Below are 25,657 nucleotides of genomic sequence, written 5' to 3'. Positions count from 1 at the left end.
TGATGAATATGTAGTTTCTAGCATGAGGCAAACACTGGTCAGGGGTGGGAGCCAGGTATGTGTGCAGATGGGAGGTGAACAGACCAAAGAGAGCACATTGCCCAAGTGGTCATTAGTCTTGGTAATTAAGTTGCCACCCTGAAGGCCTATCCCCAGCAGTGTGGCCTGGATGTTTTCTTACTTAATTAGTGTGTGTGTGTGTGAGAGAGAGAGAGGTGGGGGGAGAGAGAGGGAGAGAGAGAATGTATAGGTGTACCAGGGCCTCTTGCCACTGTAAATGAACTGCAGATGCATGAGCCACTTTGTGCACTTGGCTTATATGGGAATGGGGAAGTGAACCCAGGCCAACAGGCTTTTTACAAGAAAATGCCTTTAACCACTAGGACATCTCCCCAGCCCCTAAGCTGGATATTTTAAGGAAAAACAAAGTTCAATGTTTTAACGTAGTCACTTCTTTTTTTGGTCTTGATCATGGTCAGCAAGTGCTTTGCCACTGAGCTACATCTCCCGTACAATGTCAAACAATTCCAAAAAGGGTTCTTTGGGCTGGAGAGATGTCTTAGTGGTTAAGGTGCTTGCCTGCAAAGCCAAAGAATGCATGTTCAAGTCTCCAGGTCCCACATAGCCAGACGGGAAAGTGATGCAAGCACGCAATGCTGCACATGTGCACAAGGGGGCGCACACATCTGGATTTTGTTCACAGCAGCTGAAAGGCCCCAGTGTGCCCACTGTCTCTCTCTCTGCCTTTTTCTTCCTCTGTCTCTCAAAAATAAAATAAATTAAAAAAAAATAAAATAATAAAATAAAAAGTAAAATGGTGTGTTTTCTTTTTCTTTTTTTCTATTTGGAGGCCTTTGATGGATAGGCGTTATGGGCACTGTGTCCCAGAGGGAAGGGACTGTGGTACAGGCTTATGTTTGTGGATGTCTTAAGTATGAGACACCGTGGTCGGTAAGTACAGCTACCATTAATTGACTGCTCCATGCTGGCTCTGAGTTAGGCATTCCTTATATCTGTATGTCCATTCCTTAAAACGAAGATGCTTACAGACCAGTGTCTGAGCTGGATAGAGCTCAGGGCGTTAATGTTCTTTGAGACTTCTTGGAATGTGAGTTCGGATCCAACGGTAGGAGGCTGGCCCCAGCACGTGCCCACACTCTGAGCAGCAGTGAGGACTTGTCAAAGGAATGGGCATCAAGTGGCAAACTACAGCCTCAGGCACTACTTTAATAATTACCCAAGTGGGGCACTCCAATGGCTTGCATCTTGAATGTCCCCTGAAGTCCGTATACTAGAGGCTCGGTGGTCAGCTGGTGGTGCTAATGGAAGGCAATGGAACCTAGCTGGAAGAAGTTACGTCAAAGGAGGAGTCCCCCTGCCTGAGGAGATATTGGGACTTCAGCTCAGTAAATGTCACAATATTGCATATTATTTACAATTATTATTATTATATATAATATCATGACTTCTTTTTTCCTGGCCACCATGAGGTAAACACGTGTCTGCCACACACTCCCACCATGATGTATGGTGCCACCCCAGGCCCAAAACTGAAGAAACCTGAAGCCACAAGCCTGTATTAACCTTTCTTCCTTTTATTTATGTCAGGCACTCTGTCGCAACAGTGGAAAGCTGTCACACACACACACACACACACACACACACACACACACACACACAGACTGAGTAGAGGGTAAAGCTTCCAGAGGACACCAGAGGTTCATGGAAAATAAATCCTTTTGAAGTCTGAGAGTCCAAAAAGTCCATTCCTGTCCAGTGTGGTGCTGACCACTTAAAAAAATATACCTATTGACAGCCTAGATATACAGAAAGACAATATACCGCGTTACAGTTACCTTCTTGTTGCGGGCACAACTGGTGGAGGAAAGTTGTTCATTTTGGCTTACAGCCTCAAGGGGCACTGAAAGGCAGCAGAGCAGAAGCTGGGCATCACCTCCTTGCCACAGCAGGTGGCAAAGAGTAGAGGGGAGTGAGCTGGATTCCAGCCAAGGGGAGCTGCCTCTAACCCCCATAAGCCCACCCCTTCTAGCAAGGCTCCAGCTCCCAAAACGCCATCAGTTAGGGATCAAGTATTCAAAAACACATGAGTTTATGGGGGATACTTAATTCAAAGTAGCGCATACAAAGACCATAATCGTCTCCCATCACTCTTCTTTTCCTCCCTCCTGAATTCCCCCTCCATTAAATCCCTTCTTTCCTACTCTTCTATGTTGGTGTCCGTTTCTCCCTCCTATGACGCACGTCCTGTGTAGGTAGCGTGCTGACCACTTCTGAGATGACGCTGGATTTTCTGGACTGTGGGCACTCTTAGGATTTCATGGAATCTCTACACTTATCCCTTACCTAAAATGTTTGTTTCTCACAATTTAAAACATGATCCTTATTTTTGTGAGCACAAAGGCTCAAAATTACACTCTCAGAAGCCATTTATTTTTCTGTTGCCATTAAAAAAAAAAAAAAGCATTAAAGTCTCTTTTTCTGAGACAGGGTCTCATGTAGCCCAGGTTACCTGAGAACCAGTTATGTAACGGAGGATGCTGCTGAGCTCCGGATCCTCCTGCCTCCGCCTCCTGGATGCTGAGGTTACAAGTGTGCTAGCTGTAGAACCAAGGGCTTTGGGCATAGTAGGCAGGGGCCAGCTGAGCCCCAAGCCCAGCCTCTAAATGATGGAAGTCTTTATAAAGCAGTGAGCTCCCCACATGGAGGAATTTTATCATCTGAGTCTTTAAAAACTAGCTCCTTTGTTGCCTCGATAAATCCAGTGCCAGAAAGTCCTAGACTTGTTGCTTTTTTCTCACAAGTGGGCATTCTTATAACACTCCTGAGGCAGATGTGAGAAGCAGGGGTCACTCTGTCCAGCTGACTGGGTTTCATCCTTGGAACAGAGCTCTGACAGTCCTGGCTCAGAGGGGGCCCCAAGGCTGCTGCGGTCACCAGGATCCCGCTTGCTGCCCTCAGAGTCTTCTGTGACGACACTTAGTTTATCGAACACTTCGCTTTCATCAGACAGTGGGAAGGACAGGAACAGTAGCGTGTTGTGGTGAGGGTGGCCAAGAAACTGCGGCAGGAATGAAAGGACACTTAGTTACCGAGTTCTCTCCTTTCTACTTTCTGTGCTGAAAAGGATTTTACATAAGCTGGGTGTGGTGGCACATGTTTATACTCCTAGTACTTGGGAAGCAGAGGTAGGAAGATTGTAGTGAGTTCAAGGCCACCCTGTGACTACATAGTGAACTCCAGGTCAGCCTGGGATAGAGTGAGACCCTACCTCAAAAAAAAAAAAATCTTAAATTCTTATTGTGTCATTTCTTGAGGTAGGGTCTCACTCTAGCTCAGGCTGACCTGGAGTTCACTATGTAGTCTTAGGGTGGCCTCGAACTCATGGCAATCCTCCTACCTCTGCCTCCAGAGTGCTGGGATTAAAGGCATGTGCCACCATGCCCGGCTGAAAATTTTTTTTTTGAGACAGAGTGTCATGTAGCCCAGGCTGGCCTGTAAATATGTAACCATGGATGGCCTTGAACTCTTGATCCTCCGGCCTCCACCTCCTGAGTGCTGGGATTATGGGTGTTTACCACCATTCCTGACTATATGTTGAACTTTTAACCTTCTTTATTTCAGAATGGGATATTATTTGGACATAAGATCAGTGCAGATGCAATTATTTAAGATGAGATTGTTCTGGAGAACAGTGCGTTTCTAAGCCAAGAGGACTTGATCTGTGTAGAAAGGGGGAATTTGGAAGAGACCTTGGCTGCGTTGGTGCATGGGTATGGACCGGCATACGATCCATGTCTCCTTCTCCCAGAACAACATGCTGCCTGGCACTGTGCAGTCCTGACCGTGGACAGAGGCTCTTTCCGACAGGGGTTTTCGAACTCACATCGCATGCCATCCCGCCTACCTCTTTCAGGTGCTGAGGAAGCGAAGTCCCAGAGGAGAAGGTGTCCTTGGTCTTCTTATAAATGCCCCACAACAAGGCGAAGCATCCGACCAGGGCCAGGAAGACGGCAAAGACCGAACCAATGAGCATGAGGGCCACCATCCAGGAAGGGGTTGTTTCTGCCGGGGACAACGCGGGGTTAGATCCTTGCCACCCACAAGTCGAGTCACAGCGGTCTTATTCCATTATAGCTTTTGTGCTCCCGCAGCAATCTCTAAAAACAGGCCCATCTGTTCATAGCAGCCCGAAACACAGCAGCTGGCTGGAAGACCCAAGGGTTTCCAGTGAGCTTCACCGCTTTCCTGAATCTTCTTCAGAGTGTGGTATTAAAAACATTTATTTTATTTTAAAATATTTTATTTATTTATTTGAGACACACAGAGAGAGACAGAGAAAGTGGCAGATGCAGAAAGAATGGGCACACCAGGGCCTCTAGCCACTGCAAATGAACTCCAGAGGCATACACTATCTTGTGCATCTGGCTTAATTATGTAGGTACCAGGGAATTGAACCTGGGTCCTTAGGCTTCATAGGCAAGCACCTTAACCATGAATCCATCTCTCCAACCCTATTCATTCAAGAGCGAATGAGGCATACAGAGAGAGAGAGAGAGTAAATATGGGAGTGCTAGGGTCTCCCGCCACTGCAAGTGAATTCTAGACAGATGTGCCATTTTGTCCATTTGGCTTTATGTAGGTACTGAGGAATTGAACCCAGGAAGTCAGGCTTTGCAAGCAAGCACCTTTAACCATTGAGCCCTCTCTCTAGTCCTAAAGTGTAGGTTTTATTTTTCCTAGGTAGGGTCTCGCACTAGCCCAGGCTGACCTGGAATTCACTATATTGTCTCAGGGTGGCCTCGAACTCTTGGCAATCCTACCTCTGCCTCCTGACTGCTGGGATTAAAGGCGTGCACCACCATGCCCAGCTTGCAGTGTAGTTTTGTTATGGTTAAAACAGTGGGACTGGAGAACACTGGGAAGGTAAATAAGAACAGGGCTCTGGGAAAAACCACAAATCCAGTCTCCATAGCCAACATTCGTGAAGGCCCCTTGAGGGGCATGCTCAAGTCTCTGCTGCCCTTTCCCTAATAAACTTCTCAACTGTATGCATACTTCCATCCATCCATCCATCCATCCATCCATCCATCCATCCATCCATCCATCCATCCATCTATCTATCTATCTATCTATCTATCTATCTATCTATCTATCATGTATTCCTGCTCAGTTGGGAATTCAAAGGGCTTATTATTTTTAATTTTTATTATTTATTTATTTATTTGAGAGCGACAGACACAGAGAGAAAGACAGATAGAGGGAGAGAGAGAATGGGCGCGCCAAGGCTTCCAGCCTCTGCAAACGAACTCCAGACGCATGCACCCCCTTGTGCATCTAGCTAACGTGGGACCTGGGGAACCGAGCCTCGAACCGGGGTCCTTAGGCTTCACAGGCAAGCGCTTAACCGCTAAGCCATCTCTCCAGCCCTCAAAGGGCTTATGAGAACATGTCTACCTACTGCAGGAAGGGACCACCACGGACCACCCCAGAAGTAGGCAAGAGTAAGATAAGTGGTCGAGCCAGCATTGTAAGTCCAGACAGCAGAGGTAACCCTTTGCTGTTGCACCTGGGCTCAGCGTGCCCCCCATTCTAGAGGACATACTGACTCTCTGCTTTTGCTTGTTAAAACAAACCTTGTTGCTCTCCCTGTGCCCTGGGTGGGAAATTTTTTTTTTAATTTTATTTATTTATTTGAGAGCGACAGACACAGAGAGAAAGACAGATAGAGGGAGAGAGAGAGAGAGAATGGGCGCGCCAGGGCTTCCAGCCTCTGCAAACGAACTCCAGACACGTGCGCCCCCTTGTGCATCTGGCTAACGTGGGACCTGGGGAACCGAGCCTCGAACCGGGGTCCTTAGGCTTCTCAGGCAAGCGCTTAACCGCTAAGCCATCTCTCCAGCCCCTGTGTGGGAAATTTTTAAAAAATAATATTTTATTTATTTATTTGAGAGAGAGAGAATGGGCGTGCCAGGGCTTCCAGCCACTGCAAACAAACTCCAGATGCATGCGCCCCCTTGTGCCTCTGGCTCACATGTTTCCTGGAGAATGGAACCAGGATCCTTTGGCTTTGCAGGTAAACGCCTTAAGGGCTGAACCATCTCTTCAGCCTCTGGATGGGAATTCTTATTTGGGAGTGTAAGAATCAAGATCTGCTGTGGATTAGAGGGAATGTGGAAGGAGACATATTGCTCCACCCATCCCCAGCAGTTTCCAGCACTGTTGATGGAGTACATCAACTGAATACTAAACAGGAGTTCTGACCCAGCTTAGCTGCCTGTAGAGTGACAATGAGCCTCCCTGTTCTGAGCACTTTCTTTGGCCTTGGAGCAGCAGACAGAGCTGGAAGGAAGTGGACAGCAGTGTTTGGTACTGAAAAGGGAAAATCCTGGACGTGGTGGCGCACACCTTTAATCCCAGCACGTGGGAGGCAGAGGTAGGAAGATGCTGTGAGTTCTAGGTGAGCCTGAGACTACGTAGGTAGTGAATTCCAGGTCAGTCTGGGCTAGAGCATGACCCTACCTTGAACACACACACAGAAACCCCTCAACACCCCCACCCCGAAAAAAAGAAAAGGGAAAGAACTTTCACATGAATGACTCCATGCAAATCCCTGGGCTGAGCAATCTGAGAGCCAGCTGGGGCTACTAGCCCCTTGAGGCTGTCTTTGGGGACAATTCAGCTTCCTGGGAGGGCCCTGACTAGAGCCAAGCGTGGGGTACACAGTGTGCTCACCAGCCAACATCTGGCCACAAGCCCCTGATCACTTTCTAAAAGAATCTTCCCACTGTGAAGTTTCCTCTGTCTCTTTGGGAAATACACGTCACTTTACACCCCAGCCTGTCTTCCTCCAGGACCAAGAGCCAGTCCTTTGAAGTCACCAGCAAAGACAGTCTCTCCCAGAGAACAGCAGCAGGCTGACTGACTAATGTCACTGGAAGTTCCGGATGACCGAATGGCAATAGCATTTACTCGAATTGAGTCATTCTCCCCCCCACCCAATCTCTGACTCGGTTCTTTCTCCTCTCGGACCCAGACTCTGCAAGTGGAGCTTTCTCCGTCCTTCAGCCGCTACATACTGAGCAAAACCTGGTTTTAATTTTTTTAAAATATTTTTATTTATTTATTTGAGAGTGACAGACAGAGAAAGAGGCAGATAGAGAGAAGGAGAGAGAATGGGCGCGCCAGGGCCTCCAGCCACTGCAGACGAACTCCAGATGCTTGCGCCCCCTTGTGCATCTGGCTAACGTGGGTCCTGGGGAGTTGAGCCTCGAACCGGGGTCCTCAGGCTTCACAGGCAAGCACTTAACCACTAAGCCATCTCTCCAGCCCAAAGCCTGGTTTTACACTGCTTTAACCAACAATCCTGCTTTGTTTTCCTAACAACATCCTGGAGGTCACCCTGGGCAGTTGGGGCCCCAGCCCCCAACCCCTCATTCACACCAGCTGCCCTGGCTGCCTGGGCTCAACCCTGCCAAGCACATACCCTCATGAACAAAGCCCTCTGCATGTGCTAGCCAGAGAGGCTACAAAACCAACCCTGCCTGTTCAGAGCAAATCATTTTGAAAGGGACTGTTTGCAGGGTGGAGCGGGGGATGCCAACTCACAGACACAGAAGGTCAGAGATCCCTGACCAGTGTGCTGGGCCTGGGCACCATCAACTGCAGCCATCTGTAGGCATGTGAATGCATCTGTCACAGTGCCTGGCTCCATGATGGATGGATAAATGGGCGGGTGGATGAATAGGGTGTCTGTATTTAGGGAGAAGCTAGGGAGAAATTACACGTCTTTCGCCTGCCTCTCTCCCTTGCTTGTACTCCAAACATGAGGACCATGATGACCAGGACCCATGGGTGGGCTCACACAGCTAGCAGAATCACAGGTTGCGTACCAACCCACTCACCGTCTTCGGTTGTTTGGGCACAGACAGGCTCACTCCACCTTCCGGTTTTGTTTCGGTCAGGAAGAAACCCTTGGACCTGAATGCAGTAAGTTGTCCATGGCTCCAGGTCTTTGAAGACCTCAAAGTCATACTGAGAAGTAACTTGAAACTGGTAACGAGACACACATAGGAACATGGCTCAGCAGAGAAAGAGCATCATCTTTTCTTCTTTTCCTTTTACCCTACCAGTTAGAATTTCTGCTTCAGACTTAAAATAGGAAAGAACAGGTGGCCAGAATTTCTCCCAGTCTCTCCTGAGGATCCTGACACTGTCCTAGGGGACGAGGTAAGACTTACTGTGATGTCAAAAAATGATCTTGCTGGGCATGGAGGTGCATGCCTACAATCTCAGCATTTGGGAGGCAGAAGTAGAAGGACTGTCATGAGCTCAAGGCCACCCTGAGACTACACAGTGAATTCCAGGTCAGCCTGGGCTAGAGCGAGACCCTATCTTGAAAAACAAAAACCAAAACAACAATAAGAGAAGTGATCCCATTACCTAAATTCTGACATCTACACTATCATGCATTCCTTAAAAAAGAGGGAGCAGGGAGTGGTGGCACACGCCTTTAATCCCAGCACTCAGGAGGCAGAGGTAGGAGGATCATTGTGAATTCGAGGCCACCCTGAGAATAGAATGAATAGCCTGGGCTAGAGTGAAACCCTACCTGGAAAAAACAATAAATAAATAAATAAAATAAAGAAGGGGGAAGGGTTGGGCATGGTGGCACGCTTCTTTAATCCCAGCACTCAGGAGTCAGAGGTAGGAGGATTACTATGAGTTCAGGGCTAGCCTGAGACTACATAGTGAATTCCAGGTCAGCCTGGGCTACAGTGAGATGTTACCTCAAGAAAAACTAAACAAAAAAGCTGGGTACATGCCTTTAATCCCAGCACTAGGGAGCCAGAGGTAGAAGGATTACTGTGAGTTCAATACCACCCCGAGACTACATAGTGAATTCCAGGACAGCCTAGGCTTGAGGGAGATTCTACCTCAGAAAAATAAAAAAATTAAAAATAAATAAAAAGAAAAAGAAAGAAAAAGAAAAAGAACCCTTCCCCCCCAGAAAAATATTTAGCTGGCTATGGTGGCACATGCCTTTAATGCCATCACTCACGAGGCAGAGGTAGAAGGATCACCATGTGTTCAAGGTTACCCTGAGATTACATAGTGAGTTCCAAGTCAGCCTGGGCCAGAGTAAAACCCTACCTCGACAAAGAGAGAGAGAGAGAGAAATGTTTTAATGGATTAAATTGTACTGCATAAAAATTCATATGTTAAAGGGTCCTATCTCCAGGTAATGTCCATGTTACCTTATTTAGAGGTAGGATCTTTATAAAGGTAATCAATTTAAAATAAGATTTAGAGAATGAGACCCTAATCCAATGTCTGATGTCCTCATAAGGAAGAAGATAAATTTAGACATGGATGGGCAGCTGGCTGGGGGAAAGCCATGTGAAGAGGAAGGCAGAGAGATCTGAGAGATGCTTTTGAAAGCCAAAAAAAACTAAGGGCTGCCAGCAAGCCCACAGGATCTGGGGGAAGAGGCACAGAGCGAGTGAATCTCCCATCGTTAGAAGCAGTGCGGCCTGGCAGTCCCATGGATCTTGGACTCTCAAGGCTCCAGAGATGTTAAGACAATACATTTGATGTATTTATTTATTATTTTCATTTTTTTTTTTTTTTGAGAAAGAGGCAAACAGAAAGAAATGGATGCACCAGGGATTCTAGCTGCTGCAAACAAACTCCAGATGCAGGCACCACCTTGTGCAAACGAACTTTAGACGTGTGCGTGCCCCCTTGTGCATCTGGCTAACATGGGTCCTGGAGAATCGAGCCTCAAACCGGGGTCCTTAGGCTTCACAGGCAAGAGCTTAACCGCTAAGCCATCTCTCCAGCCCTTGCTCCCTCTCTTTAGGGCACATATTATGGTCTGCCTCTGCTCTGGCAGCTGGAGTTCCTCAAGCCATTTTAATCTGAATATAAGATATCATAATTATGCTGGGTATGGTGGTGCATACCTTTAGTCCCAGCACTAGGGAGGCAGAGGTAGGAGGATCACAGTAAGTTTGAGGCCACCCTGAGACTACATAGTGGACTCCAGATCAGCCTCGGATAAAGCCAGACTCTGCCTTGAAAAACAAAAACAAACAACAACAACAAAAGATATCATAGTTAATGATATTTTTCTAAAATTGAGAAACTGAAATTGTTCCTGGCAAAATAAAGGGAAATAAAAGAGCATTTAAAGTGAGTGCTGAATTTTCACTTTTTAAATTTTTATTTATTAGAGGGGGTTAAAGAGAGAGAGGGAGAGAGAGAGAGGAAGGGAGGGAGAGGGAGAGAATGGGCACACCAGGGCCTCTAGCTGCTGCAAACGAACTCCAGGTGCATGTGCCACCTTGTGCATCTGGCTTACGTGGGTCCTGGGGATTGAACCTGGGTTCTTCGGCTTTGCAGGCAAGTGCCTAAACTGCTAAGCCATCTCTCCAGCCCTGAAGTTTTACTTTCTTAATTGTTGATTTTTCCTGAGGGGTTGGGGTTGTCTATAGCTTGTCAATATTCCTTTTCCTACATGAGAGGTTAGCCTCATTGAAGGCAAGAAGTAGAGAATGCCTACTGAATGCAAGCAGAGACTCATGTCACTCTTCGTAAATAAAACAAACAAGTGCCCCAAACAAAGCCAACAGAAACTCCTACCTTTTACTACCTTTTACTTCTAAAAGTCTAAGAGTCTAAGGCCTCTAACACCTTACAGTGGGACCTTCTTTTCCTGTCGCAGCTCAGACAGTAAGGGGCAAGGTACTGGCAGACGTGAAGGGTCTGTCACAAATCTCTTTAGGGGTTTTCTCTCTCTTTTTTTTTTATTGTTTTGAAATTTTTAATTTATTTATTTATTTGAGAGAGAGAGACAGAGAGAGAGAGAGAGGGAGGGAGGGAGATGGGTATACCAGGGGCTGCAGCCACTGCAAATGAACTCTAGACGCATGCACCATCTTTTGCATCTGGCTTAGGTGGGTCCTGGGGAATTGAACCTGGGTCTTTCGGCTTTGCAGGCAAACAGTTAACTGCTAAGCCATTTCTCTAGCCCCTGTCTTTTTCACTTCTGGGAAATTCCTGGTTTCATTCTCCCATCAGGAGATAGAATTTCCAATAGTCCTTCGTGCTACTATTTTTGGGAACTATTCCGGTAATCTCAGGGATGTTGCTTGGAAGGGAATGATATCAATTGGTGCGAGGGTGACATCTGTGAAGGGGGAGCTCCCAGAGTGAAGCAAGAGGCCAGATGCCAGTGCTGGGGACATATTCTAGATAAGCTAAATGTAAAATGGGTTTGCATGTCATGCTTGGCGATGGAGACACTCAGCCCCTGGTGATTGTAGAACTGGGTCTTTTTTTTTTTTTCTTAATAGAAAATTTCATTTATTTATTTGACAGAGAAAGAAAGGAGAGAAAGAAAGGAGAGAGAGAGAGAGAGAGGAAGGGAGGGAGGGAGGGAGGGAGGGAGGGAGGATGGGTGTGCCAGGGCACGAACTCCAGACGTGTGCGCCCCCTTGTGCATCTGGCTAACGTGGGTCCTAGAGAATTGAACCTGGGTCCTTTGGCTTTGCAGGCAAACGCCTTAACTGCTAAGCCAACCCTCCAGCCTGGAGCTGGGTCTTTAATGAGCGGGTGCTACTAACCTCTGGGGTATTAGCTTTGGGTTCCAGACGTTAGCAGAGACGTTTGCACTGATGAGTGATTATGAAACTCGATGTTGTGTTTCGCTTTTCAGGTATACATACATTTCCTGAGGTCTTGACTGTAAACAAAATTGACTCCTCTGTGACATCAGATTGCCTATAAACTGTGTTTAAACATATTTGTCTTCTGAGATGCCTGTGTAAAAACTTAATAGTGGCAGTATGAAGAGTTGTAATCTTTTTTTTCTTTGTGTGTGTGTGTGGGGGGGGCATGCATGAGTCCCAGCTTGTATGTGGAGGTAAGATGACAATCTTTTTTTCCCCCCCGAGGTAGCATCTCACTCAAGTCCAGGATGAGCTGGAACTCATTATGTGATCTCAAAGTGGCCCTGAACTCAAGGTGCTCCTCCTACCTCTGCCTCTGCAGTGCTGGGATTAAAGGCGTGCGCCACCACACCTGGCAAGAAGATGATCTTTATTTATTTATTAGAGAGCAACAGACAGAGAGAGAAGGAGGCAGATAAGAGAGAGAGAATGGGCGTGCCAGGGCCTCCAGCCACTGCAAACGAACTCCAGACACGTGCGCCCCCTTGTGCATCTGGCTAACGTGGGACCTGGGGAATCGAGCCTTGAAACGGGGTCCTTAGGCTTCACAGGCAAGTGCCTGACCACTGAGCCATCTCTCCAGCCCAAGAAGACAATCTTGAGCGTCGATCCTTGTCCCACAAACTTCCAGGGACCCTCCTGTCCCTGCCTTCTATCTTGTCATGGACGCGCTGGTATCATAGACACTTGCCGCCATGTCTGGCTTTATGTGGGTTCTGGGGTCTGAACTTAGGTTGTCTCACTTGCACAACAAGTGTTTTTTCTCTCGGAGCCATTTTCCCGGCTCTGAGAGGAGGGGTCTTTAGGTCATGAGCAAGAGCCCCATGAATACCATCAGCGATTGAGCCAAAGAGGTGGAGGGGGCTCCTCCCCCCTTGCCCTTCACCTCAGTCTGTCTAGAGATGCTCTCCAGACGCTGGCTCTGCTGCTGCACCTTCCCCTGGACTACCCAGCCTCCAGACGACTGTTTACAAACTACCTCGTCTGTAATGTTCTGCTACAGCATCAGGGGCAGCCTAATGCACGACATCATCATTATTCACTACTCATTATTTGGGTAAAAAATTTAACTTGAGATCTGTTTTCGGCTCTGCAGTGTACATACACACACTTACACACACACACACACACTTAATTATATTATCCTAAGCCAATAAACATGAGTGATTTCTTCCTTTCCAACTTTTGGGGATTAAGCAGTAAATAATGTAATTTAGATAGAGCATTCATGTGAATCTACGTAGGACCACAAACAACATTCAGTGCAGAAGCATTCCGTTGGATGAGGGATGAATGAAAATGTCTACAACAAGGGAACAGAATCTCATGTACTTCCAGGCAATGGGACAAGTTTATGTTTTTCTTTTTGTCATTAAATTCCCCAACACACCTGCAAAATGGCTTACCCACCCTGTTTTGTGAGTGAAGCAGGTTATGGTGTCCATTTTGTGGGTCTGAGGAAGTTAAGGTCATGGGTCTGACCACAGCCACATGATGGCAGGGGCAATATTCCAACCATATATTTCTGGCTTCGAGACATGTTTGTAAAATAATTGTTCCCCTGAAGATGAGAGGAACAGCCAAAGCTGGGGTAAGAAATATGAACAAAATTGGCACTGTTCCCACAGCTCCTCTGGAGGGGCAGTGGGGGTCGTGCCTTCAACTCAGACTCAGCCTCCGCTGATCTGCATATGTGTGGGCCAGGGAACGAGGCTGCCAGGACACAGTGTCATTTAGATGATCACCTGCTTCAGTTGACTCCAACTTCCCCCAACCAGCTACTGACACAGCTCTGCTTCTCCGGTAACTTCTCTTCAGGGACAGGAAGGTCTCTATCACTCCCTGGACTTCACCCTGGAGGTCTACTCCTTATAATTGCCCTGGGGTGGGGGGCTTCTGGATTGCAGAGGAGCAGACCTTAGACCCTATGGATCCTACGTGCCCTCACCTGGTAAGGTCTTTTTTCTCTAGCGTCATGGCCAACCAAAATGGAGCACAGAACGTGGGCGCACACATGAAACGCACATGATAAGCCAAGCTTACCTTTTCATCAGTCCCGTTTTTCCAACACTGTACATTGTAAGCCCAAGAGTTATAGATGTTCTTCATGGTCCACGTCTCAGGTTCACCCTCAATGTGGGGGGCTAAGAAACGCAGGTGTAAGGAATCAGCAAGCGGTTCTATCTGCACTCTAGGAGGCCCAATAATAGCTGAGTAAGAACAAAACAAATGTATCATTACAAATCACATTTTAAAAACTTTACTTGACCATTAATCTTTGATAGTATGTGGAACAACTAGTCTATTGAATAGTACTGCTCTCTGGCAGGCATTGTTATGATACTGACTGACATGGTTAAGAAAGATTTTGTTTCTTTTAAAAATATCTGATAACCTTTGTCTCGATTAAGCTACTCATTCATATTTACTGTAATTTCCCACATATTTAGAATTATTCCAACTTTATTATTTTACATTATTTGCCAACATTATCTTTCTTTTCATTTAAAATTATTATTATTATTTTTTTCAAGGTAGAGTTTCACACTACCTCAGGCTGACCTAGAATTCACTATGTAGTCTCAGGGTGGCCTTGAATTCATGGCGATCCTCCTAGCTCTGCCTCCCGAGTGCTGGGATTAAAGGCGTGCACCACCACATCCAGTTTGTTTTTAATTCTTAAAAACATTTTATTTATAACTCATCAGAGAGAGAGAGAATGAGTATGGGCACACCAGGACTTCCTGCCACTGCAAACCAACTACAGACTCATGCACTGCTTAGTGTGTCTGGCTTACATGGGTACTGGAGAATCAAACCTGGGTCATTAGGCTTTGCAGGCAACCGCCATAACCTCTGAGCCATCCCTCCTTTTCTTTTTCTTTTTGAGGGGGGTGAAATGGGAGAGGGACAGGGTTTCAGTATGTAGTCTAGCCTGGCCGTGAACTTGTGATCTTCTTCCATCAGCTTTGCAAGTATTGGGATTATAGGCATGTGCCACCATGCTTGGCATAAAGACTACTTGCTTTTTGCAAATGTGTAAGTGTGTGGCATGTGTGTAAGTATACATGTTCGTAGGTGTGTGGGTGCGCATGTGGGTGGAGGCCATAGGTCAATGTCAGGTGTCTTCTTCAATTATTATTATTATATTTTTTTTTGAGGCAGAGTCTCTCACTAAATCCAGAGTTCTCCCTATTCCGCTAGATAAACTGGCTACAAGTCCCTGGGATCCTCCTGTCTCTGCCTCTCCAGAGCTGAATTACGTGTCTATACCACAACTACAGCTTTTATGTGGGTTCTGGGGGGATCTGAACGCAGGTGGTTTTTTTTTTTTTTAAGGTAGGGTCTCACTCTGGCCCAGGCTGACCTTGGAATTCACTATGCAGTCTCAGGGTGGCCTCGAACTCACAGAGATCCTCCTACCTTGGCCTCCCGAGTGCTGGGATTAAAGGTGTGCGCCACCACGCCCGGCTTGGACTTAGCTTTTTATACTTGTGTGGCACACATGCCACTGACAGAGCCGTCTCCACAGCCCTAATGACTTTAATATTTTTTCACTTAATTGTTTTCTTTCCTTTCTCTGTTTTCTGCTGTCTATTGAATTGGATTTTCCAGGCTGAAAGCTACAGGTGATATCACTAATATTTTTAGTGGTTGCTCTTAAACTTCCAGTTGTCCTTAAGAGTGGGGGGCCCACCCCCAACTCATTCACCAGTTTGTGACAATGAAGTTTAATTAAACAATTTATTTTACTAGAGGCATGTACATTCTCTCCTGTCTCAGCCACACACACATGTACACACACACGTGTACCCATATGTGTTCATGGAGGTCAGAAGATAAGCTTGGCTGTCATCCTCAGGAAGCCCAGACAGCTTTTCGTTTTTGGAGACAGAGTCTCTTTCTGGCTAGAGTAGCTGCCTCCAGAGATCCTCCCATCTCTGCCTCCCCAGCACAGGGATTATTAGCATTCACACACTGTTTTATGTGGGCCCTGAGGATTGAACTCAGATCCTCATGCTGGTGAGGAAGCACTTTACCCACTGAGCTATCCTGCTAGCTCCTCACCCATGGATTTCTTTAAGGCTACAACCTCTTTATTATATCCCCCACGCTTCATGTGCAAGGCCATTCATTTGTGGGCACTCAAAAGAATTCCTGTCGATGGACCAACCAATGGGGAAAAACCAAGGCAAGATGACAACGTTTACAACAAAATGGAAAACAAATGGCTTACTATCGTCCACAGGACAGAAGGTGATCTTTACCCAGTCTGAATGTTCATCTGCAAACTCAGCCCTGACTCTCAAGATGTGGTCGCCGTACTTAGAGAGAACTGAGAAGTCACATTCCGTGGCGGCAGTGTTCTTGCATACTTCCTGGAATTTCCTATAACTACATGATCAGAAAGACAAAAATGGTCAGAGTTCTGACTATCTTCAGCCGTTGAGGCTGGCTGGTACTTCATTCCCTCTGCTACTGTGGTTGGTAGTTTGAATGGATGTCCCTCCACTGATTTCAGGAGTTTATTAAAGCTTGTAATGTAGATCTGGAGGAGGTGTAATTTAGATCTGAAGGAGGTGTCACTGGGGGTGGACCTGAGTTCCAGCCTAAGATATGCAAAGTGCTGGAGGTCCTGAAGGGTGCTTGCTTTTGGTGTGGGTGGTGGCTTTTTCTCTCTGTTCAGACCTGTGAAAGAGTGGGGGGGGGGCAGGGCAACTCCTTCTGCCATTATGGAACTTCCCCTGGATCTGCAAGCTTCAAATAAATCCCTTCCTCCTCTCATAAACTGTGCCTGGTTTGGAGGGTCATCCCAGCAGCGTGAGGCTGCCCGCTACTGCTCCCACATAGGAATGGAGGGTGATGAAGAGAAAAAAAGCTAATCTTGCTTTGTTTTTGAGATGGGCTCCTCCTCTGTTGCCCAAGCAGCCTCTAATTCAAGATCCTCTTGCTTCACCCTCTCAAGCATGGGATTTCAGCATGCACTACCGCACAGGGTAAATGTCTTTTTGTGCAACAAGCCCAACAGACCGCATTTTTTTTTTAATGCAAAAGAGAGTGAGAGAGAGAGGGAGAATGAGAGAGGGAATTGGCGCACCACAGCCGTCAGCCACTGCAATCGAACGCCAGACGTGTGCGCCCCCTTGCGCGCATGTGTGATTTCATGCACTTGCATCACTGTGCATCTGGCTTATGTGGGACCTGGGGAGTCGAACATAAATCCTTAGGCTTCACAGGCAACTGCCTAAGCCACTTAGCCATCTCTCCAGCCCATGATGTAAATTTTTGATCATCAATTTTCATGACTAGTATACACAATTAATATTAGCATTTTTCAAACTACTTCCTGAGACCTTAATGATCCCTGGGATATCACAAGGCATGTCAAAAACAATTCACCCAATGGTCCAGTAATTTGGAGAAGGATACTTAGTCAAACAAGATTAGGTCTCTTAGCAACATAGATTTTAATGCCTTAATAAGCATGCAATGCTCTCAAACTGGGGTTGGATATTCAACATACTTGACCGAGAAAGCTTCCTTCCTTCACTATGTTTTTGTTGTTTATTTTTATTTACTTATTTGAGAGCAACAGAGAGAGAGAGAGAGAATGGGTGCTCCAGGGCCTCCAGCCACTGCAAATGAACTCCAGACATATGCACCCCTTTGTGCATCTGGCTAACGTGGGTTCTGGGGAATCGATCCTTGAATGGAGTCCTTAGGCTTCACAGGCAAGCACTTAACCGCTAAGCCATCTCTCCAGCCCTTCACTATGTATTTTTGAAAGCAGCAAGGCTTGACTTGTGAGATATTGACACACACAGAATAACTAGATTAAGATCTAAGATGACTTCACACAAAATGACGAGCACTGCGATTCTGGAAATTTCATGAAACAACCCATTCATCTCAGTCGAAACCCAGCTCCAATGACAACTGCTGGAGATGGCTGAAGCAAGTTGAAGAATTCCTGTAGCTTACCACAACAGCCCTAGGAGGGGTAATTAGCTCCACCTGGCTGAAGGAAATACTCCTTCCAGTAAGTGAGGAGGCTGTCTGACTGGTTCCCACTCCTCCTTCCCATCTAGGTGTCAAAGCCAATTTGGCAGTCCTCAGAAGTGATGATGGTATGATGATAATGGTAATAATAAAAGCAACAACAACAGAGCCTGGGGTTAGGCCTGGAGCCTAGGAAACCTGCCCAGACACACTTATGCCTGGTGACTCTTAGGGACCACACTGCCCTTCGTCACTTTGTCCAGAGCTTTGCAAAAAGTAGGAAGAGACAAGTGAGATCACAGTATTTTACAGTGTCCCTTTTCTACTTAGAATACCACAATTTTTTTAAAAAATAGTTTATTGGGCTGGAGAGATGGCTTAGCGGTTAAGCGCTTGCCTGTGAAGCCTAAGGACCCCGGTTCGAGGCTCGGTTCCCCAGGTCCCACGTTAGCCAGATGCACAAGGGGGCGCACGCATCTGGAGTTCGTTTGCAGAGGCTGGAAGCCCTGGCGCGCCCATTCTCTCTCTCTCCCTCTATCTGTCTTTCTCTCTGTGTCTGTCGCTCTTAAATAAATAAATAAATAAATAAATAAATAAATAGTTTATTTTTATTTGAGAGACAGAGAGAGACCCAGAGAGAGGATGGGCATGCCAGGGCCTTTAGCCACTGCAAATGAACTCCAGACATGTGTGCTACCTTGTGCACCTGGCTTATATGGGTGCTGGGAATCAAACCTGGGTCCTTAGGCTTCACAAGCAATCACCTTCACTGCTAAGCCACCCTCTCCAGCACCAAATATTTTGTTAATCAATCAATGCTTCATGGATGGCTCACATTCTATTATTTGGAAATCTGGGGTCATTTCGTTAAGGAGGTTTCTTATATGTGACCATTTCCTTCACTTAAATGAATACATCAGTTGGCTGACGCACTGTATTTCAAAAGTTGTTTTGAAATAAAACTTCTCTTTCACTTTTTTTTTTTTTTGTTGTTGTTGCTGTTGTTTTGGTTTTTTGAGGTAGGGTCTCACTCTAGCCCAGGCTGACCTGGAATTCACTATGTAGTCCCAGGCTGGCCTTGAACTCTCAGCAATCCTCCTACCTCTGCCTCCTAAGTGCTGGGATTTCAGTGTCCACTATGGCACCAGGTAAAATTTTAATCATTAATTTTGATGACTATTATACCACGCCCAACTCCCTGTTTATTTTTATTGACAAATAATTTCTCCCTTTTCAATAGACAATGTAATCACTGTCCTTTTTGCATCAAATTTTCGGTGTTTCCATCAATTTACCCTTCGAAGTGCTCTACTTCTGGATACTCTGAACCCAGAGCACCCGTATAACAGAGAGCTGATGCAATGTGCCTGCTTGGGTTGAACTCAAAATGGGCTTTTTATGGAGCCAGATAAGCAGATCTTGCAAGATCCATCTCTTCCCTAAGGACATGCATGCTCCCCATCTATAGCTCTGCAGAGAGGGCACCTTTTATAGCACTCAGTTCCACAATGCTGGGATGAACATCCAAACCAGACACGGTTTGGGGGGAGGAATGGGATTTATTTCAGTTTATAGATCCAAGGGAAGTTTCATCAATGGCAGAAGAAGCTGGCTCCCTTTCACAGATCCAAGCGGAGAGAAAAACCACCAGCAGCCAGTGACACACACACACACACACACACACACACACACACACACACACACGCAACAATCATGAGCCAACAGCAATCAGACCCCTCCCCCACTTCTCTCTTACACCTTTAGGCTAGAACTCAGATCTACCCTCAGTGATACCTTAAGGACTGGACTCCAGGATCTGTCCCCAGAGACACTTCCTCCAGCCAGGTAGCTAGAGATCCAAGTTACAAGTTCAATTTCAACATCTGGGTCTACGGCAGACACACGTTCAAACAACACAGGTAAAAACTACCCCTCACACTCTACCTTCACAAGGCTACCAGGAACTCACAGGTAAAAGACTGTCACCTAGTATCAACCATCCCTGCTACAATGGTAAGAAAGCTCAGCATAGAGCAAAGAAATGACAGGGGAGAGAGACCAAAAGTGAGGTCAGTCTCCTCTAAAACTCAGGTTGGAATTTAATCTCACTGTGGGCAATTATAGAGGGTAAGAGGGTGGAAACTTAATTGACTATGGTGTTTGGAGGTGGAGCAGTCCAAAGGTGAACAGGTTTAGATGAGGGTGGAGCCTGTCACTTAGTACTGTTGGCTTTATTAGAATAGAGGGACCAATATAAACATTGATCTTGAGAGATGGCTTAGTGGTTAAGCGCTTGCCTGTGAAGCGTAAGGGCTCTGCTTCGAGGCTCGATTCCCCAGGACCCACGTTAGCCAGATGCACAAGGGGGCGCACATGTCTGGAGTTTGTTTGCAGAGGCTGGAAGCCCTGGAGCGCCCATTCTCTCTCTCTCTCACTCTTTCTGTTTCTCTCTCACTTTCTGTAGCTCTCAAATAAATAAAAATAAACAAAAAAAAAAAAAAGAAAAAAAATTTAAACATTGACCTTGTGATACTGTGTGTGTCTCAGGGCTATGCCAACAAGGAGGCCAGCATCAACCCATGCAGCCTTGGACCTCCACAATTGTGAGCCAAAATGAACCAACTTCCTTTATAAAATTCCCAGCCTCAGGTATTCTATTATAACAACAAAACACTGATTGATACAAGAAAGAAGATATCCCCCCCTTCAGTGAAAAAGATGTTTGTTTGTTTCCTCGAGATGAAATAACACAACCAGACAGTAACTGGAATACATCTGAGGAAAAGCTGTTGCAGAATGACCCTTCTTTAATCACTGTACTCTAGACTATCGGTGGGAAGAAAGTACTGTATTAGTGCTCATGTACGTGTACAGTGATGCAAAGGTTACACTGTTCTTGTGAAACACACACTGAAAGATTCATAGGCAAAGAAAGGCAGCAGGTGGGGCTGGAGAGATGGCTTAGCGGTTAAGCGCTTGCCTGTGAAGCCTAAGGACCCCGGTTCGAGGCTTGGTTGCCCAGGTCCCACGTTAGCCAGATGCACAAGGGGGTGCACGCGTCTGGAGTTCGTTTGCAGAGGCTGGAAGCCCTGGCGCGCCCATTCTCTCTCTCTCTCCCTCTATCTGTCTTTCTCTCTGTGTCTGTCACTCTTAAATAAATTAAAAAAAAAATTTAAAAAAAAAAGGCAGCAGGTGGGCTGGAGAGATGGCTTTGTGGTCAAGGTGCTTGCCTGCAGAGCCTAATGACCCAGGTTCAACTCTCCAGAATCCACGTAAGCCAAATGCACAAAGGGATGCATGCGCACGAGATCAGGCCCACACACAAGGTAGTGCACGCATCTGGAGCTTGACTGCAGTGGCTCAAGGTCCTGGCGTGTCAATTCTCTCTCCTCTCTCTCTCTCATTAAAAAAAAAAAAAAAAAATTAAAAAAAAAGAAAGAGCCGGGCGTGGTGGCGCATGCCTTTAATCCCAGCACTTGGGAGGCAGAGGTAGAAGGATTGCTGTGAGTTCGAGGCCAGCCTGAGACTCCATAGTGAATTCCGGGCCAGCCTGGGCTAGAGTGAGACCCTACCTTGGAAAAACCAAAATAAAAGAAAGAAAGTAGGGAGAAATGAAACAAGGTAAATATTACAAACTGGAGAGGGGCTAGAGAGATGGCTCAGCAGTTAAGGTACTTGCTTGCAAACACTGGTGAATCTCAATGTAGGCACTCTTTGGAAATTCTTACTATTATCCTCAAATTCTCGGAATGTTAGGTTTGTGTGAAATGATTTCAAGCTGAAGAAAAACATTTAAGAAGCCCAATGTGTGGGCGAGGATTATTTTATTCTTCTTTCTACTTCTCAGACGCTGGGTACATATGTAAGACAAGCATTGCATGTGAAAGAGGGTGGGGTCAGTGAGATTGGGAAGGGAATGCCCCTTCCTCACTGAAGGGCTTGTCTGTCCTGTTTCTGAATCATATGGGAAGCAGGTGTGCCAGCTTATCAGCCTTGGGCCTTCTGCTGCTGGAGTCAAGGATGACTGTGGCCAGTGAGGGCAGGCTGCCAGGAGAGGGCTGGCATGTACTTCCTTCACCAGGGACAGGGCAAGAGGCAGGTAGGGCAAGTAGAGGCTACTAGAACCCATAGGGGCAGATCAGGCGGTATGGTGGCACGGGTGTCCCTCTACCTGCAAAAGCAGGCAGAGAAAGAGGGAAAGGGAGGAATCGTTCATCCAGAGGAAGAGATGACCACAAGAACTCCCTGCACGGAAAGCACAGGAGCAGCAGAGAGGCGGTCATGATCATGCAAGCAGTCAAGACTCCCTCCCTCCTGTGGTGAGTCCAACCCAGCATCACCTTTCTCTGGCACCTTCCTGTCAAGAGCCATTAGACCCACCTTAGGTACTCGGCTGTGAAAGTCAGATTCTTTCTGGGGAAAGCAGGTGGCTCCCACTGTAGAATGTTCTTGAAATTAACTGAATTCATCCGAACATTTTCAGGAGGTGGTACCATTCCCAATGCTGTAACAATAAAAGGGGGGGGGGAATTGCAATTTTTTTTACTTCAAAACGATTGCTGGATGGACTGGAGAGATGGCTTAGTGGTTAAGGCGCTTGCCTGCAAAGCCAAAAGACCTGGGGTCAGTTCCCCAGGACCCACATAAATCAGATGCGTAAGGTGGTGCGTGCGTCTGGAATTCGTTTGCAGTGGCTGAAAGCCCTGGTGTGCTCATTCTCTCTCTGCTTCTCTCAAATAAAGAAATAAAATAAAAAAGAATCAAAAAGTCTAAAAAAAAGATTGCTGGAGAAAATGTCCACATCCAACACTGTATGCATACACACACACACACACACACACATACACGGGACACATTAGCTGTTCTGAGGAACCTGGAGTTTGTCTGAAGCACCATGAGAAGAAATTTTGGAGGTGAGAAGCGAGAGTGAATTGGGGACAGGAGAAGATAACTATAGCGCAGCGCTAGCAGAAGCAGGAAGGTGAGAGGGGGGGAGGGGGCCGTGAAGATTTCAGATACATTTCCAAACGTCTCAACTCTCCACTTCTCTATAGACTTGAAGCAGTCCAGGTTAATGTCTATTTCAGGCTTAAGCACCTGTTGCCCTCACTGAGGCTGAGACAGGTAACCCAGGAGACCTGTTACAGCTGCAGAAGTCTGGAGATGCTGGACAGACATGAAGATGGACCATGGAACGGGAGGTCACACAGACGGACAGATTTGAGCTATAGATAGAAATTATTTTTAAGTTTTTTTTTTTAAATTTTGCATGTGTATGTGGTAAGCAAGTATACACGTTCCTATGTGTACAGGCAGAAATGCAAATTTTTCTCAATCCTATCTATCTTAGTATCTAGTTTTAAATTAATTAATTAATTAATTTTGAGGTGAGGTGTCTCTCTAGCCCAGGCTGACCTGGAATTCACTATGTAGTCCCAAGGTGGCCTTGAACACACAGTGATCCTTCTACCTCTGCCTCCCAAGCGCTGGGTATTAAAGGCGTGCACCACCACGCCCGGCTTTATTGTCTATTTATCTATCTCACTGAACCTGTTAAGACTAATTAGCCTGTCAAGCTTTGGGGATCCTCTTGTTATCTCTATAGGTTCCATGGTTTGAACCCAGGCCTGCCCTGCAGCAAGCCATTTTGCCCACTAAGCCATCTCTCCAGTCTTATTTTTAAGCTTTATTTTTTAAAATTATTTATTTATTTGCAAGCAGAGATAGATAGAAGGGAGACAGAGAAAATGGGCGCACCAGGGTCTCCACAGCAAACGAACTCCAGGTGCATCTGGCTTTATGTGTAGGTATTGGGGAATTGAACTCTGGATAGGTAGGCTTTGCAGGCAAGAGCCTTAACTGCTGAGCCATTGCTCCAGCTCCCCTTTTCAGATTTTAAATAGAAATTTGCAAGCAGGGGCTGAAGAGATGGCTTAGCGGTTAAGGCATTTGCCTACGAAGCCAAAGGATCCTGGGTTAATTCCCCAGGACCCACGTAGGCCAGATGCACAAGTGGGCCCATGCACCTGGAGTTCATTTGCAGTGGCTGGAGGCCCTGGCGCGCCCATTCTCTCTCTGCCTCTTTCTCTCTCTCTCTCTCTGTCAAATAAATTAAAAAAAAAACATTTTAAAATATTAAAAAAAACCTGAAAGCATATACAAGAAGTGCATAACAAACCACCTATATCACTCATCTGGTGCCAAGAGAGACAGACAGACATATGACAGCATTGGACCTATTTGATGTCAGACTGCCGCCGAATCTCTCAAAGCCACAGCGTGACGAAAGAAGAGAAGAAAGCTTTCAAGGGAACTCAGCTATCAGAGGACCAGGCAGAGGAGGATTTCAAGCAGTAACAGCCTGAGAGACGGGGCGGGGGGGGGGGGGAGAGTGAACCCTGAGAATGGGAGACCCCAGGGCCAGTGCAGAGTTCACCCTATAAGGAAAAGTCTCCCAGGATGTAGATCCGAGAAGCCCTGGAGCTGGGGCGCAGAGGAGCCAGCGTCTGAAAAGTGTGGGGAGGTGGAGGCGGTGGCGGCGGAGGGACTTCGGGGGGAACATCTGGCAGCGAAGGGGAACGGAGGACCGCGTGGGATGGGTGGGAGGGAGCTAGTGATTGAAGGGTCTGTGAAAGCCTCCACCAGACCCGGGGGCGGGGGGAATTCCAGGTGAGTCGGAGCCAGTCCCAGTCGCTATGCGGCGGGTCTTCCTGGAAAACGCCCTCAGTAAGGGCACCCCCGTGCCCCCAGGCTGCGGAGAGGGGCCGGGCAAAGATGCGCGAAGCCACTCCCCAGCCCCGCCTTGGGTTGACCGTCCAGACAGTCGGGTCACCCGGGTGATGGGTGGTGGTGGTGGTGGGGAGGGGGGGGGATCCTACCTCGTGGCACGATTATCCATCCACAGTGGGCCCGGGTCGTCAAATCACTGTACCCCTCCGCTTTCCGGGCGCCCACGGGGTGGCATCTGGAGACGCTTCCACTCTGCCCCTCCCGGAGAGGTCACCGCCCCGCACATCACGCCCGATCCCTCTCCGAGTTCGGGTCCCCGCAGCCCGGCTCCGGGGACTTGCAGCCCAACCTGCCCGGACCCTTGCCGCCCTCCGCTCACCGGACACCAGCAGGCAGCCGCCCAGCCACCCCGCCACGCTCCGTGCCATGGCCGCGCCAGCGCGGGACGCTCGCCCGGGCGCCCCGGAGCCAGCCCGAGCGCTCTTCCGGGAACCCGAGCGGCGTGGCCACGCCCCCTGCAGGCCCCGCCCCCAGCCCGGCTCACCCCCACCCCTTGCACCCCAGGAACTCCCGGGAGGCCCGCTTGGGGGTACGGTAGGAGGACCTGGACATTGAAGGTGGCCTCAAGCTAAATACATGCACTAAATCGCCAGCCCGGGGCTTCTATCTGGATGATGGAGTTATAGGCTGTGATCTTTTCTTTCCTTCCCTCTTTCTCCTCCTTCCTTCCCTTAATTCCTCATCTTTCATTCTTTCTTTTTCTTTTTTTTTTTTGTTGAAACAAAGTCTTGCTATGTAGCCCTGGATGGCCCAGAACTCACAGCCATCCACCTGCCTCTGCCTCCCTATTCTTGAGATCACTGGCCGGTGCCACCACACCCAGTTGGTTGTAACTTTTTTTTCTATTACCATTTATTTTCCTCATAAAAGCAGCACGCCTATAATGCCTTCTCCCTAAATATAAGGGCATTTAAAGGACCTCATCAGGAAACTTGAGGAGGAGTCTTCGTTCCCTTTGCCCCCAAGTCACTCGTTTTTCAGTACCTTGTTTCTTTCGGTTGAGAAAGCTTTAACTTCCTCTTCTTAAACTTAACTGGAGGCGACATGGGAAAACCCAGGGTCAGGCGAAATGTGGGGAAATGTCTACATACATTAGAACAGGCCACACGTGAGGCGGA

General features: G+C 47.2%; 1 protein-coding gene across 1 annotated transcript; it reads right to left on the bottom strand.

Moving 5' to 3' along the window:
* Positions 1-1,579: 1,579 nt before the first annotated feature.
* Il10rb (interleukin 10 receptor subunit beta) lies at positions 1,580-24,952 on the bottom strand. Its single transcript, XM_004654575.2, has 7 exons — positions 24,859-24,952; positions 22,131-22,254; positions 15,988-16,145; positions 13,794-13,960; positions 7,923-8,070; positions 3,926-4,083; positions 1,580-3,079 (listed from the first exon to the last, which is right to left on the bottom strand). Exons 1-7 carry the CDS (start codon positions 24,905-24,907, stop codon positions 2,816-2,818), a joined length of 1,068 nt encoding a protein of 355 aa, XP_004654632.2. The 5' UTR covers positions 24,908-24,952; the 3' UTR covers positions 1,580-2,815.
* Between the last annotated feature and the right edge of the window lie 705 nt (positions 24,953-25,657).

Source organism: Jaculus jaculus, chromosome 5 (assembly GCF_020740685.1).
Source record: "Jaculus jaculus isolate mJacJac1 chromosome 5, mJacJac1.mat.Y.cur, whole genome shotgun sequence".
In the NCBI taxonomy this organism is placed as follows: Eukaryota; Metazoa; Chordata; class Mammalia; order Rodentia; family Dipodidae; genus Jaculus; species Jaculus jaculus.
The sequence above is the reverse complement of the archived record's forward strand: the minus strand, read 5'-3'. Positions and strand labels throughout refer to the sequence as shown.